Raw genomic sequence first — 19,917 nt, 5'->3', positions numbered from 1 at the left:
TAGAGGTTTACAAAATTATGAGGGGCATGAATAGGGTAAATAGGCAAAGTCTTTTCCCTGGGGTCAGGGAGTCCAGAACTAGAGGGCATAGGTTTAGGGTGAGAGGGGAAAGATATAAAAGAGACCTCGGGGCAACATTTTCTCAGAGTGCGGTACGTGTGTGGAATGAGCTGCCAGAGGAAGTGGTGGAGGCTGGTATAATTGCAACATTTAAGAGGCATCTGGATGGGTATATGAATAGGAAGGGTTTGGAGGGATATGGGCCGGGTGCTGGCAGGTGGGACTAGATTGGGTTGGGATATCTGCTCGGCATGGACGGGTTGGACTGAAGGGTCTGTTTCCGTGCTGTACATCTCTATGACTCTATATCATGGACTGTAACCATGACTTTACCTACAAACTATGGACAATAATAACCTGTAAGTACAGCTAAAACTCAGACACTAGATGTAAAGATCAGACCTTTTTAAATGGGTGAGGTGAGGTGAATCAGTTTTCAGTATCTCCTATTCTGTTGTTAAGTAATGCCAGAGTTAAGGTTACAGGCAGTAAACAAAAACATATTTCTAATTTTTTTTTATAAATCACACAATAAATCCTGACAAAGGTACTTATCAGCTTGAAATCAGCATAAGACTTTTGGCTATTCTTACAAGTGTAGCCTACCTCCAGCTGCGTAAATATTTTTTTGATGTGTCTGAAACAACCTTCAGCTATTTCCATATCTTCTTCATATGACTGACTTTTAAAAATAGGCTGGGGTGCATTTGCGAAGTATTTATGGAATGGAAAATGCTCAGACACTGTTGTAACATCACCAGACTTTCCACTTTTGGTCTTTACTTTACTGAGATACTCTTCCCAGCGTGACATCACCTGAACAAAAGAAAGAAAGCAAATGTACTGATGTCCTTCTGTGTAGTCAGACCACAATAAACCGGAGACTTAGGCCATACGTGATACCATACAGGGTCAAATATCAGAAATAATATTCTTATTTTGAATACTTGTGAATCTATCCAAATTACAGCGCAGCTGGGCAGTGTGTCACTATGAGGCTGGTATTAATATTTATCACAGGTTTAACTAATGAATTTAAAATGGGAGCAAAAGGGGTAAACATGGAGATGGATGGGGTGGGGACAGGCAGAGGTAATAGATGGGATTGGTATAATTTCAAAGTTGCTTTAACACACTTCCTGCTAGAACAACATCTGCAGGTGAAAATGACAGAACTTTCAGGATCATTAGAAGATAGTGCCTAGATGTTTTTCTAAATTACACACCCTCCTATCTCTTAATTATTGTTTGGTCAAAAATAAGCAATGATCTAACAGCATATCATTGAAACAACATCATAAAGACGATAGTGATTTAAAGAGAAAGTCCATCACCACCTTCTAAAACAATCACACTAAGCAATGGGCAACAAATGCAGTTTCAACAGATGCTCCTATATCTAGAGAAAAAAATTAATAAGGTCAGCACAATACAGGCCCTTATTTCTGGTAGGTTGGAGTATAGGGGGAGTGAAGTCTTTCTGCAACTATACAAGGTACTGGAAAGACTACATCTGGAGTACTGCAAGAAGTTTGGTATGGAGGGATAGTCTTATGATCAAAGGCTAACAAGTTGGGGTCTACTCACTGGAGTTTAGAAGGAGAGATGATCTAGCTGAAACATAGGATTCTTAAGGGGCTTGAAAGGGTAAATGCTGAGAGGATGTTTCCCCTCATTAGTATGTTTCGGACATGAAGGCATAGTGTCAGAATAAAGAGACACAAATTTAAGACTAAGATGAGGAGGAATTTCTTCTCTGAGGGTTTAGCGTCTTTGCAACTCCTTACCACAGACAGCTATGAGGCAGAGTTCTTGTGTATACTTAAGGACGAGATAGATTGATTCTGAATCAGCAGAGGAATCAAGGGTTACAGAAAAAATATAGGAAACCGGATGTCAGGAATGACAAATGGTGGAGCAGGCTTGAGGGGCTGTACTCCTGTTCATATTTGTTATGACTTTAAAGATGTCACCTATCATTGCCACATATACCAAGATAAACCTGTGACATGTAGGTGTAACTAGCTTAGATTTAATTTTCCACAGTGCAAACATCTCACCTGATACAGGTAAAAATGCCCAGCTGTTTCACAAGTATATGACACGTCCCCAGGGACTCCCAGACTCTCCTGCAATCGTCCCACTTCACGTAATAATTCAAGTCGTCGAGCCAACACATAATTTACCCGACCATATCTATAAAGCAAATTTCAAACAAATTAGGTTATAGCACTTAAATGTTAATTGGTTCACATGCAAATTAAAACACTACATACTTATATTTCCAATATCACACATGCATGCAGAAATACTTGTACCATATTACAATCCATGATTAGATTCTGAAATTTGCCACGTCTTAAGCATTACATAGAAGGTATTTAATTATAATTAATTTGAGAATGTAAAATAAAGAATTCTAAACTGATTCTTAAAGTCAGAAATTAATTCATTCATTTGCAAAAAGATCACAGCCATTATGCAAAAGTAATAGTTTCCTACATATCCAAATACAACATATACTTATTAATCCATAACTTGGCTCTGTATGTTTCACTTGACTGTGGGCGGCACGGTGGCACAGTTCAACATATAACCTGGATTGACATTCAAGCATATGACTAAGGGAATACTACATTGTTGCAGGCACCATCCTTCGGATGATTCCTACATATCCAAATACAACATATTCTTATTAATCCATAACTTGGCTCTGTATGTTTCACTTGACTGTTTAAATCTCTTCCTACAATTTCAACATATAACCTGGATTGACATTCAAGCATATGACTAAGGGAATACTACATTGTTGCAGGCACCATCCTTCGGATGAGAAACTAAATAGGCAGCCTTAGCTGCCTGCTACAGTTATACAGATAAACACTGAGGACTCAAAGCAAAAGAAGTGTTCTCTAGGTGTCTGAGCCAGCATTCTTTCCTCAATTATTCGTACCAAAAATAGATTGGTTAGTGTCTTATATATTGTATTCCATTTGGATTCCCATATCTTCATGTGCTAAGGCATAGTGTGATATGTTAACTCACCAACTTGTCTAAATTAAATGTCATATTTGCATGCAACATCTACAGATGCTGGATGCAATGTTTTGAATATATTTAAATTTCTGATGCTTTCAGCATTACTATCCAACATACCATATCCATTTTCATTGTCTTCCTAGTTGTATTCTAGAGTGAGAAGCCGATCTTGTGAGGGGAGATTGAGAAAATTGTATTTTCTGGAGTTCAGAAGAATCAGAGGTGATCTTGTTGAAACACAAAATCCTGAGTCTGACAGGATAAATACCAGCAGGCTGCCTCATCTGATTAGAGAGCCTGATTTGAGGAAACCATTGTCTGATGAGGGGTCAGCAACTTAAGATATGAATGAGAAATTTGTTCACTTAAGATGTTGTGAACCTTTGGAATTAGCCATCCCCATAGAGCTTTGGATGCTCAGTTGTTATGTGCACTCAAGACTGATTAATAGATTTTGAACACTTTGTAAAATTGAGGAGTGTGAGGATAGTTGGGTAAATGGAGTTGACGTAAAAGTTGAGTCGACGTAAAAGTTGAGTCATGAATTTAGGAAATAGCAAACTAGATTTAAGAAACCTGAACATCTACCTTGCTCTTATTTCTTTTGTTATTATCAATGACTGCAGAATTAATGGGAGGAGATGGTGGTGCAATGGTAATTGGACTGCACTAGTAATTCTGAGGCCCAGGCTAATGCTCTGGAGGACTCGGAATCAAGTTCCACCATGGCAGCTGGAGGATTTTAAATTTAATTAATAAAAATCAGGAATTTAAACCTACTTTTAGTAATATTAAGCACTAAACTATTGATTGTTACAAAAATGCATCCTTAGCTGGTCTGCCTTACACAAGACTCCATATCCAAAACCCATGCCTCAGAGTACAACGGGATGTTGATCAGATGGGCCAATGGGCTGAGGAGTGGTAGATGGAGTTTACTTCAGGTAAATGTGAGATGCTAATTTTGGAAAGGCAAATCAGGGTTGGATTGAAACACTGCTCCAGAGATATGGAATGATATCTTTGAACAGGTTGATTAGAAAGTATCTATAATGTTCTAATTTTCTTTTATTCTATTCTATTATTACATATTCCTTCCAGTTGCTTACCTGCTAAAATCCTTTTCAGTCTCCAACTCTTCCTCTCCGTGACCCAGACGTAGAAGGTGACGCTCATCAATGTCCAGAGCCATGATCTTCTCAAACAGCTGATTCAATGCCTGGAGAGTGGCAGTAACAGATGACTCAGTGTTTAGAAATGAGAACAATGTTTGAAAATAATTAACTTACCGCAATGTGTGAAATGTTTTGGTAGCACTTCCATGTTCCATATAATGTTAATCTGGTTTAGCTGCAATCCTGTCAACTTTGAATTGAACACTTTTAGACACCAGTCTGGAGAAAACTGGTCAAGTGTCATATGTCAATTTAATATTCAGTCCAAACCTGGAGTTTTATAAAACTAAGCTCAGGGGTAAGTAATGTTGCAAGTGTAGAATTTAATCTTTGAAGTTAACTGGTCTTCTGCATTATTTAAAATCAATAGAAAAGGTTCAAGTAACAAGGGATAGAATTTTCTTTCCAAATAAGATTTCCTCTTCCTCAATTTTAAAATTTTTTGTTTCATCTCTATTATGTTGAGAATTAATAAAATCTCCTTTAAGCCACTCCCACTGTACATTTTTGCTTTATCAGAGCTTTTTATGCAGGCTTTTGTTTCTGCTTTTTGAATTGACAATTTACCCTTCTTAATTTCACATTGCACTGATTCTCAAATTGTGAAGTTTTCTCAGGTTACAGTATGGTTCAGATAACTTCAATGAGGTACTGCTAAATATACTGAGAGATATAACTTCACTGCTTTTCAGTCTATACTTGGATTATACATCTGACTTTAATTTAGTGCTGAACCACTATGATGCAATTAACTCCACTTACAATATTTATTTCCTTGCACATGTTTAAACTTTATCTACATATTCTTTTTTCTTGCAAAGTTTTCTTTAAACCCTTGTTCATTGCAAAATCTTTCATGAATCACAGGAAGTGCAATTATCACGCGGAAATGTTTGTAAAAATGTGACAAACAATAGCATAGTCGTAGATATTTTAAAATCAACCTTTCAGGCATGTTACAACATGTCTAGGAAAGGTGGGACTTGAACCTTCTGGCCCAGAGACAGTAACATACAACTGCTTCACCACAGCCCTTTAGCATATTGTTATATATTTGGCAAAAACATGGTAGGGCACTATCACCCAATGTCCTTGACTGTGCAGTATCTGGTCTTAGTTCCCTGCCTCGATTCTCATGCTTCATTAAGCCAAGTTCACTTTGCTAAGGACTTAAAAATTATTCACAGCATCTCTACAATCTCGTCTATTTTTGTAGCTGATGTGCTTGGCAAAGTTTAACGGTTACTCAAATACCGATGAGATTAAAGTATAATTGCAGAAATCCAACTGACTAGTAATTTAGAAAATCAGTTCTTATCATAGAATTGTACACATGGCTTTGCCTTTCAATTCCAACTTACTTCAGCATTCAATAAATGAATTGCAGGGATTGCAACAACATTTAAACAAAACATAATTCTGTTTAAAATGAACCATACAATATATTTCATCAGCTGCTGAATAAATTCAAAGAGCTTATTTGGTCTTTTGTAGAAAGGGTACAAATTGCAGCAACTGTTGCAAAAAAAAACACATGCACCTTAGGCATAGGTTTCTTGTGCAATCATCTGCTAATATGCATCTACAGATTGCATCTTCCCAGAATTAAAACTCATTTTACATAGCCAGTGGTGATTAATCATATTCATATAGCATTACAGTTACAAATTTACACTTGTTTGCACATTTAAAAATTACGCACAAATATTGAGAAATCAAACACGGTTTCCCCTCAAATGATCTGAACAAGCTTGATTTGTATTCTGTATACTAATTTAATTCTGCAATGCTACAATCTGTAAAGACTTATGATCTTTCCATTCTCCAATAGCTGATGAATTAACTTGCTTACAAGGGCTAAACTATTCTTCTACGCTTGAACCCGCTGAAAGTATTGATTTAAATTGGAGAATTCAGAAGGGTCTGCTTGAGTAAGTAAATAATTACCTATGAGAAGTTAGACAATTAAAAAAGTTAGTCGAACTCCAGAATAACAAATAAGCTGACTCCCACCCTCAACAGGCCGCCTACTTGCGGAGCGATTCAGAGAGCACCTCTGGGCCACCCGGACGAACCAACCCAACCAACCTGTAGCACAGCATTTCAACTCCCCCTCCCACTCCACCGAGGATATGCAGGTCATTGGACTCATCCACCGCCAAACCACAACAACCCGACGGTCGGAGGAGGAGCGTCTTATCTTCCGACTGGGAACCCTCCAACCGCAGGGGATGAACTTGGACTTCACCAGTTTCTTCATCCCCCCTCCCCCCACCTTGTCTCAGCCGGATCCCTCCAGCCCGGCACCGCCTTCCTGACCTGCAGTCTTCTTCTTGACCTCTCCGCCTCCATCCTACTCCGACCTATCACCCTCACCTTGACCTCTTTCCACCTATCACATTTCCAACGCCCCTCCTCCAAGTCCCTCCTCCCTACCTTTTATCTTCTCCTGCTGAACACTCTCTGCTCATTCCTGAAGAAGGGCCTGTGCCCGAAACGTCGAATCTCCTGTTCCCTGGATGCTGCCTGACCTGCTGTGCTGTTCCAGCAATAAAGTTTCAACTTTGATCTCCAGCATCTGCAGACCTCACTTTCTCCTTGAACATTCATATCCCCAAATTAGACTGCCCCCTCATGTGACAGCATCCTCCTTTCCACCCAAGATCACCTCAACCCACAACCACCTTTAAAACCCTATTCTTCCCCTCAGTCCAACATTCCATGCACCCACAAGACCTGATGATGCATTCCCTCCCAACTCTTTATTGCATATGATATCCCCAATCCAGCATTCCTTCTAATTTTCTTACTGGCTGCATAAGCCTTCAAGGCCAGTGCACGCCAGCAACTTCCAGAACCAGAAGTAAATGCCTACGTGTGGAAAATTGCAGCAGCAGAGCGCGCGTGCAGCTAAGAAGTGTTGCCTTTGCCCACCCCAACCTACCCTAAACACTCCTATACCACCTTGCAACCTACTTAACTGATACCCAATCCTCATAGTCACCTTATGCACAAAGTGGCTGCTTGTGAAATAAACATTTAAATCACAGAATAGGAAACAAATGTTGTGATAAAGGGGGCATAGTTTGACTTCCCCCAACTACCTGCACAGTCAGACTTAAAAGTTGAATTAGTCCTGATTAGAATCGCCTGTCAAAAATACATGCTTAATGTAAACATTTAGGAGCTGAGTGTCAGATGTGATTGCCACTACTCAGAAAACCTGAGCCTTTATTTCTGACTTTACTGTAAATTACTCTGGAAAAATGATTGCTTGACTTAGTACTTGTTCTGAAATATGACTACCCACATAAATTTATTCAAATCAGCAATTATACATCTGCATTTTTAAATGTCTGATTGTCAATAATGCAGCTGCTATATTTGAGTTTACCCCATTGAAGTATGGCTGCAATATAAAATGAGTCTCTCTGATCAATTAACATTCAAGCCGCAAGTATATTTCCCAAAAAGAGTCTGGACCAATTAGCTACCATAAGAGAAAATGCCAGCCATACCAAATCAGGAGTTTTTTAAAAAGTGCAATGAAGAGTTTAAAAAAAGGTCAATAACGTAACTCAACAAGACTAAAAAGTATAAGATACAAGTTACATTAACAGTGGAAATGAGACGCTTATCTTAGGATTTTAAACACAAACATTATCAAGAGGAACTTTAGGGACAAGACAAAGTTTGCCATATTGAGACAGAATGACTACAATGAATCTTCACTTCAATACAGTTTAGAACGAAACATGTTGTCACATAACAGAGACAGTAGTTATTAATCAGCATATTTGGGAAAGCAAAACTATAACAAGTGTAACAAAAGTGTGCTAACCATTACTTGGGTACTAATTACAAATAACTGTTCACAACATGAGCAAGCAAGGCCAGAATATTTGAAACAAAAGTATTTTATAGCATTGGATATTGATGAAAATGTTCACTTCTAACATTCAAACAAACTTCAGGACATTTAAAAAATATTAAACACACCAAACTGCAATGTGTGCTGTCGCATACTGTGTGAAACCTATTTTTGGATCAATCTAAACTGATGACAGCCTCTTTGCATTGTTGGCCACAAAGGTCACTCATAAATTAAAGGCTTCACCAGTGTTCTTTAGAAAATGCCTGTTGCATAAAAATGGCTCAACGTTTATAAGCTGACATCTTCATTTACTAAAATCATAAGGACTATTGACTTTTTTTAAAAGAATAAACATCACACTCAAAGATGAAGGGTGGTCTTTTGAGAGTAAGGTCAGGCATGTTGAGTAGGGACAACAGGACGCTCTTTACTTAGTCTGATTGTGTTATTCCTGATTAAGGGACTATGAATATTAGCACTTGATGGTCAAAATGGAAAAAGTGATCATATGGTTTCCCCATGAGGACACTGATTCAAATAGTCCCTGCACCTGTTCCAATCAAAAAATTAAAACAGCTATTTTAAATGAAATCAACATTGGTCCAGCAAGTTAAATCCAAGACAAATCACAAATTACAAATTTACTACAGGAGGGATTATTCATGTTTGCAGGGCATTTCACTCATGTCATGAGCATCTCCAGTTTTACTGAGACCTATGCTACACACAACAAATAGTAGACTGCTCAGCCTGTTGGAACAAGATCCAATGTAGTGAATCACTGAAAATACTTATTGTTGACATACCTGGTTGGAATGTGTCACAATGAGAGTCCGCTGCTCTGGAAAGTTATGATACAGGTTAGAAATTATCTGCACAGCCACATCAGTTTTCCCTGTACCTGGTGGGCCTACTACCTAGAACACAGAAATCAGTATTAAAGAAATAAATGTGAGGAAACAATCAGAGTCACTTAAAATATTTTCTGTAGATGCTGCCTGACATGCAGAATATTTTCAGCATCTTGTGTTTTTATTTTAAATTTCCAGCATTTGGAATATGCCACTTTTGTTACATTAAACACAGTCAAGTAAACTAGTCAGAAATTGGCAAGAGAAAATAAAAGCTAAAAGTTTCCGCATGTTCTTACCATTGTTAGACCTGGCTGCATACCAGCCCGAATTGCTTCTATCTGTGTTGGTGTGAATTGAATTGTGTTTCTGGAATTAAAACCCACATGAGAATAAGCAACATGTCAAGAGAAAAATAACATTATTTTGATTTACAAACTGATGCCCAAAATTGAAGGTTCATAACTCTCTAGAGTACCTCATCTACATTTCAATGCATCCCACTTTATGATAATGTTTCATTATAAAATATGGTTTCATTTGCCTTGCAAGTCATCGTGTTGCTGCTTCTTTGCTAGTGCTACCTCAGTTATTAATAAAACCTATTTTTAAAACACAACTGTCTGAAATGTTTCCTTCCACTCTTACAGCTTGGGTTACTTAATACAGTTGAATGCTGATAAGGTAAATTCCACTTGTCCAAAGTACTGGGTGACCTTAGACAGGGATGTGATCTTGTCCTGCGAGGCTGTCAGGGTATTCACTTGGATCTTACTCACCACTCAGACACAACCTGAAGCATTCCTGTATACCAGCATAGTCTGATTAAGAGTTTAGAAAGAACCTACCAGCATGGTTGAAAACTAGTTAAAATTCATGCCCGGTACTGTATTCTCTTAAAGTATTAAGGAACATGCTTATACAAAAAAGCCTAAAGCAACACCAAACATAAGATACTCAAATGCTCATTTAGAAACTACACAAAACTTAACTGGAAGCAAACACCATTATTAAAGATAGATCAAGTAGTCATTCATCTTGCTGAAGGTTGTAGAACACCCTTTGACACAAAATAACTGAACTTACCCACCTAACAATAACGGCAAAATTTTGGAAAATTTTTCATTGGATGTGCATGTCCCTGGCTGAGCTAGTATTCATCGTCCATCTCTAGTTGCCTTTGAGAAGTTGATGGCGAGCTATCTTCTTTATCCATTATCAGTGAATGCATCATGGTTTGAGAACCCACAGGCACAGTGGTTCATTGGTTAGCACTGCTGCCTCATAGCGCTCGGGACCCAGATTTGATTTCAGCCTCAGGCGACTGTCTGTGTGGAGTTTGCACATTCTCCCTGCCTGCGTGGGTTTCCTTCAGGTGCTCCGGTTTCCTCCCACAGTCCAAATATGTGCAGGTTAGGTGGATTGGCCATGCTAAATTGCCCATAGTGTTAGAGTCATAGAGATGTACAGTATGGTAACAGACACTTCGGTCCAACTCGTCCATGCCAACCAGATATCACAACCCAATCTACGCCCACCTGCCAGCAAATCCTTCCTATTCAAATACCTATCCAGGTGCCTTTTAAATGTTGCAATTGTACTAGCCTCCACCACTTCCTCTGGCAGCTTATTCCACGCACGTACCACCCTCTGCGTGAAAAAGTTGCCTTTTAGATCTCTTTTGTATCTTTCCCCTCTCACCCTAAGCCTATGCCCTCTAGTTCTGGATATCTCCCACCCCAAGGAAGAGACTTTCTCTCTTTATCCTATCCACACCCCTCATGATTTTATAAACCTCTATAAGGTCACTCCTCAGCCTCCGAAGCTCCAGGGAAAACAGCCCCAGCCTATTCAACCTCTCCCCATAGCTCAAATCCTCCAACCCTGGCAACATCCTCGTAAATCTTTTCTGAACCCTTTCAAGTCTCACAACATCTTTCCGTTAGGAAGGAGACCAGAACTGCACACAATATTCCAAAACTGGTCTAACCAATGTCCTGTACAGCTGCAACATGACCTCCCAACTCCTGAACTCAATACTCTGACCAATAAAAGAAAGCATACCAAACGCCTGCTTCACTATCCTATCTACTTGTGACTCTACTTTCAAGGAGCTATAAACCTGCACTCCAAGGTCTCTTTGTTCAGCAACACTCCTCAGGACCTTACCATTAAATGCATAAGTCCTGATAAGATTTGCTTTCCCAAAGTACAGCACCTCACCTTTATCTGAATTAAACGCCATTGGCCACTTCTCAGCCCATTGGCCCATCTGATTAAGATTCTGTTGTAACCTGAGGTAACCTTCTTCATTGTCCAATACACCTCCAATTTTGGGGTCATCTGCAAACTTATTAACTATACCTCTTATGCTCACATCCAAATCATTTATATGAATGATGAAAAGTAGTGGACCCAGCACTGATCCTTGTGGCACTCCACTGGTCGTGGGCCTCCAGTCTGAAAACAACCCTCCACCACCATCCTCTTTCTTCTACCTTTGAGCCAGTTCTGCATCTAAATGGCTAGTTCTCCCTGTATTCCATGAGATCTAACCTTGCTCACCAGTCTCCCATGGTGAACCTTGTCAACACTTTACTGAAGTCCATATAGATCACATCTACTGCTATGCCCTCATCAATCTTCTTTGTTACTTTTTCAAAAAACTCAATTAAGTTTGTGAGACATGATTTCCCATGCACAGAGCCATGTTAGGTGCATTAGTCAGAGGTAAATAGGTCTGGGTGGGTTACATTTCAGAGTATCAGAATGGACTTGCTGGGCCGAATGGCCTGTTTCCACATTGTAGGGAATGTGATCACTGCAGCTCAATTGGTGTTAGTAATAGCCCCCAATGCAGTTAGGGATGGAGTTCCAGGATTTGTAACCCAGCAAGACTGAGAAAAACTGTCAAATGCTTCCAAGTCAGGATAATGAGTGGCTCTGACGTGAACCAATGTAACTGCTGCCCTTGTTCTTCTAGATGGCAATGGTTGTGGGCTTGGAAGGTATTAAGGGTTTTTGGTGAATTTCTGCGATGCTTCTAGCAGACAGCACACACTGCTGCTACTGTGCATTGCTGGTGGTAGGAGTGAATGTTTGTCAGTTGTGGTGTCACTGATCTGCTTTGTCCTGGATGGTGTCAAGTTTCTTGAGTGTTGTTGGAGGTACACGCATCCAGGCAAATGGGCAGTATTCCATGACACTTTTGACTTATGTTTTGCAGGTAGTGGACAGGCTTTCAGTAGTTAGGCGGAGAGTTACTTTCAGCAAGATTCTTGGTTTCTGACATGCTTTGTAGCCATAGTATTTATTACTGTCCCCCAAAATGTTGACAGTAGCATATTCAGCAATGGTGATGCCATTGAATGGTTAGATTTTCTGTTGATGGAATGAACATTGCCTGGCACATGTGGCGTGAATCTTTTTTGCCATCTGTTAGCCCAAGTACAGATGCAGTCCATGTTCTGCTGCATTTGTACATCAACTGTTCCAGTATCTGAGGAGGCTATCATTGCATCATGTCCAGCACCAATCAAGAGCAAACATCAAGAACACTGCAAGAAGGTGGAGAAGAAATTACGGGGGCTCTGGCTGGTATTTTTGCATCATCGTTAGCCACGGGTAAGGTCCCAGAAGACTGAAGGGCAGCAAACATTGTGCCTTTATTCAAGAAGGGTTACAAAGACAAACATGGGAACTATAGACCAGCAAGCTTAATGTCTGTGGTAGATAAGTCACTTGAGAAGATTGAGGGATAAGATATACGTGTATTTGGAAATACAGGGCTTGATCAGAAGTAGAGAGTGTGGTGCTGGAAAAGCACAGCCTTTCAGGCAACATCCAAGAAGCAGGAGAATCAACGTTCCGGGCATAAGCCTTTCATTAGGAATGAGGCTTGTGGGTCGGGGCTGAGAGACAGAACCACCCCTGGTCCTCACCTTCCACCCCACCAACCTCTGCAAAAACACATCATCCTCCGCCACTTCCGCCACCTCCAAATGGACTCCACCACCAAAGATATATTTCTTTCCCTATCCCTATCAGCATTCCAAAAAGACCATTCCCTTCTGACTCCCTCGTCAGGTCCACACCCCTCACCAGCCCACACCTCACTCCTGGCACCTTTCCCTGCCACCGCAGGAAGTCCAAAACCTGCAAAAACACCATTCCCCTCACTTTTGTCCAAGGCCCCAAATGATCCTTCCACATCCATCAGAAATTCCTCTGCACCTCTACCAATGTCATCTACTGTATCCGTTGCATCTGGTATGGTCTCCTTTACACAGGGGAGACAGGACGCCTTCTTGCGAATTGTTTGAGAGAACATCTCTGGAAAACCCGCACCCACCAATTCCACCACCCCATGGCTGAACACTTCAACTCCCCCTCCCACTCCGTCAAGGACAGGCAGGCCCTGGACCTCATCTACCGCTAACCGTTACCACCCAACACCTGGGAGGAGGAACGCCTCATATTCCGCATTGGGACCCTGCAATCACACAGGATAAATGTGGATTTCAACAGCTTCCTCATTTCCCCTCCCCCCACATTATCCTAGTCCCAAGCTTCCAATTCGGCCCCACCCTCCGGACCAGTCCATCATTGCCTCCTCTGACTTATCACATTCTCCCTCATTTTTGTCCACCAATCGCTTTCCCAGCTATCTCCCCCCAACCCCCCTCCCAATTATCTCTCAGCCCCGACCCACAGCTTCATTCTTGATGAAGGGCTTATGCCCAAAACGTCAATTCTCCTGCTCCTCGGATGCTGCCTGACTGGCTGTGCTTTTCCAGCACCATGCTCTCGACTCTGATCTCCAGCATCTGCAGTCAGCATGGCTTTGTGCATGGGAGATTATGCTTCACAAACTTGTTAGAGTCTTTGATGAAGTGACCAGGAAGGTAGGTGAGGGCTGAGCAGTAGACATAGTCTATATGGATTTCAAGTAAGGTCTTTGATAAGGTTCCACATGGTAGGCTGCTCTGAAAGGTTAGAACCCATGGAATCCAAGGAGAGCTGGCAAATTGGATATACAATTGGCTTGGTGGTAGAAAGCAGAGGGTCAATGTGGAAGGATGCTTGTCGGAATGGAGGCCTGTGACTAGTGGTGTATCTCAGGGGTCGGTTCTGTGCCCAATACTTCTTGTTATCTATATCAATGATTTGGATGAGAATGTACAAGGCATGATTAGTAAGTTTGCCGATGACACGAAAACAGGCAGTATCGTGGTCAGTGAGGAAGGTTGTCAGTAATTGCAGCAGGACGTTGATGCTGGGGAAGTGGGCCAAGAAATAGCAAATGGAGTTTAATATAAACAGGTATGAGGTCTTGCATTTGGGAAGTCAAATCAAGGTAGGAGTTTCATGGTGAATGGTAGGGCCTTAAGGAGTGTAGGGGAACAGAGGGATCTTGGAGCTCAGGTGCTCAGTTCTCTATACAAGTGGAGTCACAGGTAGACAGAGTAATGAAGGCGGCTTCTGGCACACTGGCCTTCAGTCTGGGCATTGAGTTTTGAAGTTGGGGAGTTATGTTGCAGTTGTTCAGGACATTGGTGAGGCCGCACTTGGGAGTATTGTGTTCAGCTTTGGTCACCTTGCCATAGGAAGGATATTATTAAACTGGAAAGGCTGCATAAGAAATTTACAAGGATGTTGCCAGGACTCAATGGTCTGAATTATAGGGAGCAGTTGAACAAGCCATGACTTTGTTCTTTAGGGCGTAGGAGTCTCGGTGGGAGATCTTATAGAAGTTCTAAGATCATGAGAGGCATGGACAGGATAAATGCACTCTGTCTTTTTCCCAGGGTTGGGGAATTGAGGACTAGAGGGCATCCGTTTAATTAAAGGGGAAAAAATAAAAAGGAACATGAGGGGCAATTTTTTTTTACGCAGAGGGTGGTGTGCACATGGAATGAGCTGCCAGCAGATACATTAACAATGTTTAAAAGGCATTTAGACAAATACATGGATAGGAAAGGTTTCAAAGAATATGGGCGAAATGCAGGGAAATGGAGTTAACGTGGATGGACATTTTGGTCAGCATGGACCAGTTTGGATCGAAGGGCTGTCTCTGTGCTGTAAGACTTTATCCTCATATCTGACCTTATGATGCAGGAAAGGTCTTTGATGAAGTAGCTGAATATGGCTGATTCTAGGACACTGCTCTGAGGAGAACATGGACAGATATCCTGGAACTGAGGTGACCTCAAACAACAGAGCCATCTTTCTTTGTGCTTGGTACGACTCTAACCAATGTTCAGCTTTACCTCAAAACCCATTGACTCTTGCTTGGTTAGGGCTCCTTGTTGCCACACTCAAATGCAGTCTTCATGTCAATGTTACTTTTGCTTTATCTCTGGACATTTGCCTTGGTTCAAACGTGGACAAAAGAGCTAAAGGACATCAGCAACTGAGAGGCCTAATGGAACCCAAATTGAATGTCAACAAGCAGATTATTGCTGAGAAATTATTGTACAAGTGACAACACTTGACATCACCTTCCATCACATTACCAAGGATTAAGAGTAGACTGAAGGGGCAGTAATTAACTGGGTTGGGTGTGTTCTGCTTTTTGTGGACAAGATATACCTGGGCAATTTTTTAGTGTTGGTTGGGAGCCAATGTGTTAGTTGTACTGGAACGGCTTGGTTAGGAATGTGACAGGTTCTGCTCAAATGTTGTCAGGGGTCATAGCCATTTCATATCTAATGCTTTCAGTCAATCTGGATATTAAATGGAGTGAATCAATTGGTCACGAAGATTGACATTGGGATGCTGGGGACTTCTGGAGAGCGCTGAGCTGGATCATTTACGCTACAGTTTTGGCTGAAGATTTCTGTAAATGTTTCAGCCTCATCTTTTAAACTGATGTGCTATGTTACCTTGTCATTGAAGATGGTGATTTTTACAGAGCCTCCTCCTCTAATGCGACAAGACTGCAGACCTTCGATCTGATCCATTGGTCGCAAAATTGCTTGCCCATAATACTGTCTAATACATGCTGCATATACTGTTAGGCACACAATTATTGCTATGTTGTAGCTTCACTAGGTTGACGTCTTTTTAGGCATACCTAGTCCTGCTCCTGCCATTCCTTTCCGCATTCTTCATCCAAACAGGGTTGAGCCTCTGTCTTGAGGGTAATGGTAGGGTAGGTATTATGCCAGGGTACAAGTTTGCAGATTGCATTAGAGTAGAATTCCACTGATGGTCCCCAGCTCCTCGTAGACACCAGTCAAGTTGCTAGATCAGTTCAAAGTCTATACCACAAAAGTGATACTGCCACACAATATGCAGGAGAATATCGTTAATGTGACAAAAGGCCATTGCCTCCAGAAGGACTGTCCTACTGATACTGTCATGGACAGATTAATTGTGGCAGGAAGAATGGCCAGTGTCAGGACAAGTATGTTTTTCCCTGTTTTTTGGTTCCTTTACCAACTGCCACAGAACCAGTCTAGCAATGGTGTCACTTGGGACACTATCAACTCTGTCATAGTGGTGCTACTAAGCTATTTTTAGTGATGGATATTGAAGACCCCAGTTTCAGTGCTTCCTCCAAGTGGTGTTCAACATGAAGGAGTAGTGATAGGTCAGGTATCGAGCAGGGAAGAGATACTTAGTAATCAGCACATTGCTCCTGTTTGACCCGATGCTGTGAATCAATGCAGTTCTTTTGATGTGAATGACTTCAGGTTTTATGATGTTTGAAAGCAATGTATTAAAACAAGTGTCTTTTTATCCTTTCCTTCTATTCAACTCTAAAGAAAAACCAATGTATCATTTTCATTACAAAATTATTTCTCTACTGACTCTGAGCATGAGATGCACTGAGTGAGCACGTACACATTTAAATTATGTGTCTTCTACATTGTGACACAAATTCAGATTCTTTCAGTTCTACATTGTCCACATCCTGATAATTGGGTGAAGAGTGGTTGAATCTTTTGGGGTGGGCATGAAATTTCAGGATTACTCCTCCAGTATGGTGGCCTGGCTATGAATGCTGTCTTTTTAAGTTAAAGATTTGTACAAATTGAGAGAAAGCGACTTCCTTGTGGAGCCTCCTCTACCACATTTAGGTCATCTTGCTGTTGCTTTTAAATTGGACAATCTTCTCCTGGCCATCAAGAGCTGGTTAATGTACACTTAACTAGAAGGTGAGCCGAACCTTTTAATCATTAATTTGCTGCTTTGGGGAAAATCAAAGGTGGCGGGACCTTGAGTCAAGTGACATTGTTCTCTGTAAACGGGATGTACCATTGGTTGAATATAAACTGCAGGATCCATGAAGTGTAACAGATTAGAAACTAAAATAGCCCAGTTGAAGGAGCAAACAAACAGCTAAATTATTAGGAAGCCCTTTTATATTTACCTCTTTGGCTGGTTATATGGGTAAGGTCCTCGGTTTGGAATCACATGAGGTTCAATAATTAAAGTTGGAGTCTCTTCCTTCTCTCCATCAGCATCATTCTCCCCTTTTCGTTTTTTCCCTTTTCCAAGCTGCACGGGGAAGGTGATCCTAAAGTTTAGGTTGGGGTGGAATGTTCATAATAGTGATGGCAAAGTTTTTACACATTTTTCTCAATAACCAGAATAATTATCAGTTTTCCATTAACATTGTCTTACTAAGAATATTCAGTATTACACTGTACAACACTGTAAACAAGATGACACTGATTGCAGGTTGCACCTTTATATGTTATAACAATACTTAACTACATTAACATTTTCAGATATGAAATAGAAAAAAACTGATTAAAGCTTGCACATGTCAATTTGTATTCTTACCTAAATGGAGGCTTTTGCAGAGTAGAGTTCTCAACTGTTGTTTTAATAGAACACCCAGGAAAACCAGTTTTCAGGTGCTCAATAGACAGAAAGGTATCATTAAAATCCAGTGTGGAAATCTGATTTGGCATCTTCGAATATTGAGCACTTCCAGGGTCTCCATATCCAAGGATTATATCATGAAGCCAGTCAGGGACTACACACTCTGTATTCATTAAATTGCGGATGGTCTCAAGCACTGCCTGAGGATGCAATTAATTTGAAAATGGTCATTCAAAATGAAAGCTACAGTAGTCATATATGGCAGAATACAATAACATTTTTTGTTAAAAGAAAGCTATATACAATATCGCTGCTATTTTTAATGGGATGTAATGCGTGTAACATATACCAACATATATGATCATTAATTCTGTATTTTTGAATGTTGGACTAGCGGCATAAGGATTTAGGAGTCTTAGTTCAGGGTTTTCTTAAGGTTAGCATGCAGGTTTAGTTCACATTTAGGAAGACAAGTGCAATGTTAGAATTCTAGCCTTCTTAAAATGGATACAAGAGCAAAGATGTACGGCTGAGATTGTTTAAGGCGCTAGTCGGACTATTGTAGGTAGTTTTGGGTTCAGTGTCTAAGAATGTGCTGGTCTTGGAGATGGTTTACAACAAAGATCCTGGGTATCTTTGTCATATGGGAAGCAGTTGAGGACTGTGGGTCTGCACTCAATGGAGTTTAGAAGGATGACAGGGTTCTAATTGGAACTGATAGAATAGTGAGAGATTTGCATAGAGTGGATGTGAAGATGATGTTTCCACTAGTAGGAGAAAGTAGATCCCAAGGACACAGCCACAGTGCAAAAGGATGATCCTTTAGAATGGAGATGAGGAAATACTTATTCAACCCGAGGAAAGTGAATATGTGGAACTCATTGCCATCGAAGGCACAAGAAGCCAAGTCATTGAGTGTACTGAAGACAGAGATAGATAGGTTCTTGATTAATAAGGGGATCAAAGGTTACGGGTAGAAGGCAGGAAAATGGGGTTGAGAAACGTATCAGCCACAATCAAGTGGCAGAGTAGATTCTGCTCTTAATTCTTATGGTTTTGTGCGTGGGTCTGAAGGGGTGTAACGTTGAACTTGCAGGTACTTCTGTTGCTATTGTGATTTATTTTAAAGCAGTTTTAGAAAGAGATTTTCAAATAATATCATGGTTTTGTTTATATTGGTAAAGTTTACGAATAAACAAAGCAAACAGTGTATTGCATTAGGCTTCCAGCATCTGCAGTCATTGTTTTTACCTAGTTGATTTTAACCCTACTGCGAATCCTCTTGCAAGGATGCCTCCCTGAAGAGGTTTTCCTCCTCTCTCTACAAGAATCTCAGGGAGTCCCTCTCCCACTGCAACTCCTACCTGCCTATCTTCTTTTCCACCTATCACTTATCTCTCCACCTTTCAGGCTCTCTGTCTGTATTCCCGATGAAGGGCTTTTGCCCGAAACGTCGATTTTATTGCTCCTCGGATGCTGCCTGAACTGCTGTGCTCTTCCAGCACCACTAATCCAGATTTCAGATAGAAGAGTCTGGAATAGTTTTTTTTGATTTTGGGGAAATACCCATACCTTGAATAAAAGCTTCATTTTGAATTTTCGTCATAAAGTCACACAGCATGGACTTGTCCATGTCAATCAAGTTTCCCAAACTAAAACAATCCCATTTGCCTGCATCTGGCCCATATGTCTCTAAACCTTTCCTATTCATGTACCTGTCCAAGAGTCTCTAAATAGTGTGCCTCCATCACTTCTTTTGGCAGTTCATTCTGTATACACACCACACTGAGGGGAAAAACAAATGCCCCTCAGGATCCTTTAAAATGTTTCCCCTCTTACTTTAAACCTAGCCCTCTAGTTTTGAACTCCCCTCACAAGAGAAAAGACCTTTGTGCTTCATCTTATTTATGCCTCTTATGACTTTATAAACATCTATAAAGGTCAACCATCAACCTCTTATGTTCCAGGGAAAAACAAAATTCCAGCCTATTCAGCCTCCCCTTCTAACTCAAACCCTCCAGTCCTGGTAACGTTCTTGTAAATCTTTTCTGCACCCTTTCTAATTTAATAAAATTCATCCTAT

At 40.6% G+C, this 19,917-nt stretch overlaps 1 protein-coding gene across 4 annotated transcripts in view; it reads right to left on the bottom strand.

Annotated features, from left to right (window-relative positions):
• aqr (aquarius intron-binding spliceosomal factor) overlaps positions 1-19,917 on the bottom strand; it is a 65,184-nt gene that overhangs the window by 14,740 nt on the left and 30,527 nt on the right. For all 4 annotated transcript variants that reach the window (XM_043698028.1, XM_043698026.1, XM_043698025.1 and 1 more), the window contains 7 exons: positions 17,793-18,034; positions 17,377-17,523; positions 9,299-9,368; positions 8,955-9,065; positions 4,209-4,318; positions 2,121-2,256; positions 667-876 (listed from right to left, as the gene is read on the bottom strand). In XM_043698028.1, the coding sequence (XP_043553963.1) occupies positions 667-876; positions 2,121-2,256; positions 4,209-4,318; positions 8,955-9,065; positions 9,299-9,368; positions 17,377-17,523; positions 17,793-18,034 (1,026 nt within the window). The remainder of the gene's footprint in view (positions 1-666; positions 877-2,120; positions 2,257-4,208; positions 4,319-8,954; positions 9,066-9,298; positions 9,369-17,376; positions 17,524-17,792; positions 18,035-19,917) is intronic.

This window comes from Chiloscyllium plagiosum, chromosome 10, assembly GCF_004010195.1.
Source record: "Chiloscyllium plagiosum isolate BGI_BamShark_2017 chromosome 10, ASM401019v2, whole genome shotgun sequence".
In the NCBI taxonomy this organism is placed as follows: Eukaryota; Metazoa; Chordata; class Chondrichthyes; order Orectolobiformes; family Hemiscylliidae; genus Chiloscyllium; species Chiloscyllium plagiosum.
The sequence above is the reverse complement of the archived record's forward strand: the minus strand, read 5'-3'. Positions and strand labels throughout refer to the sequence as shown.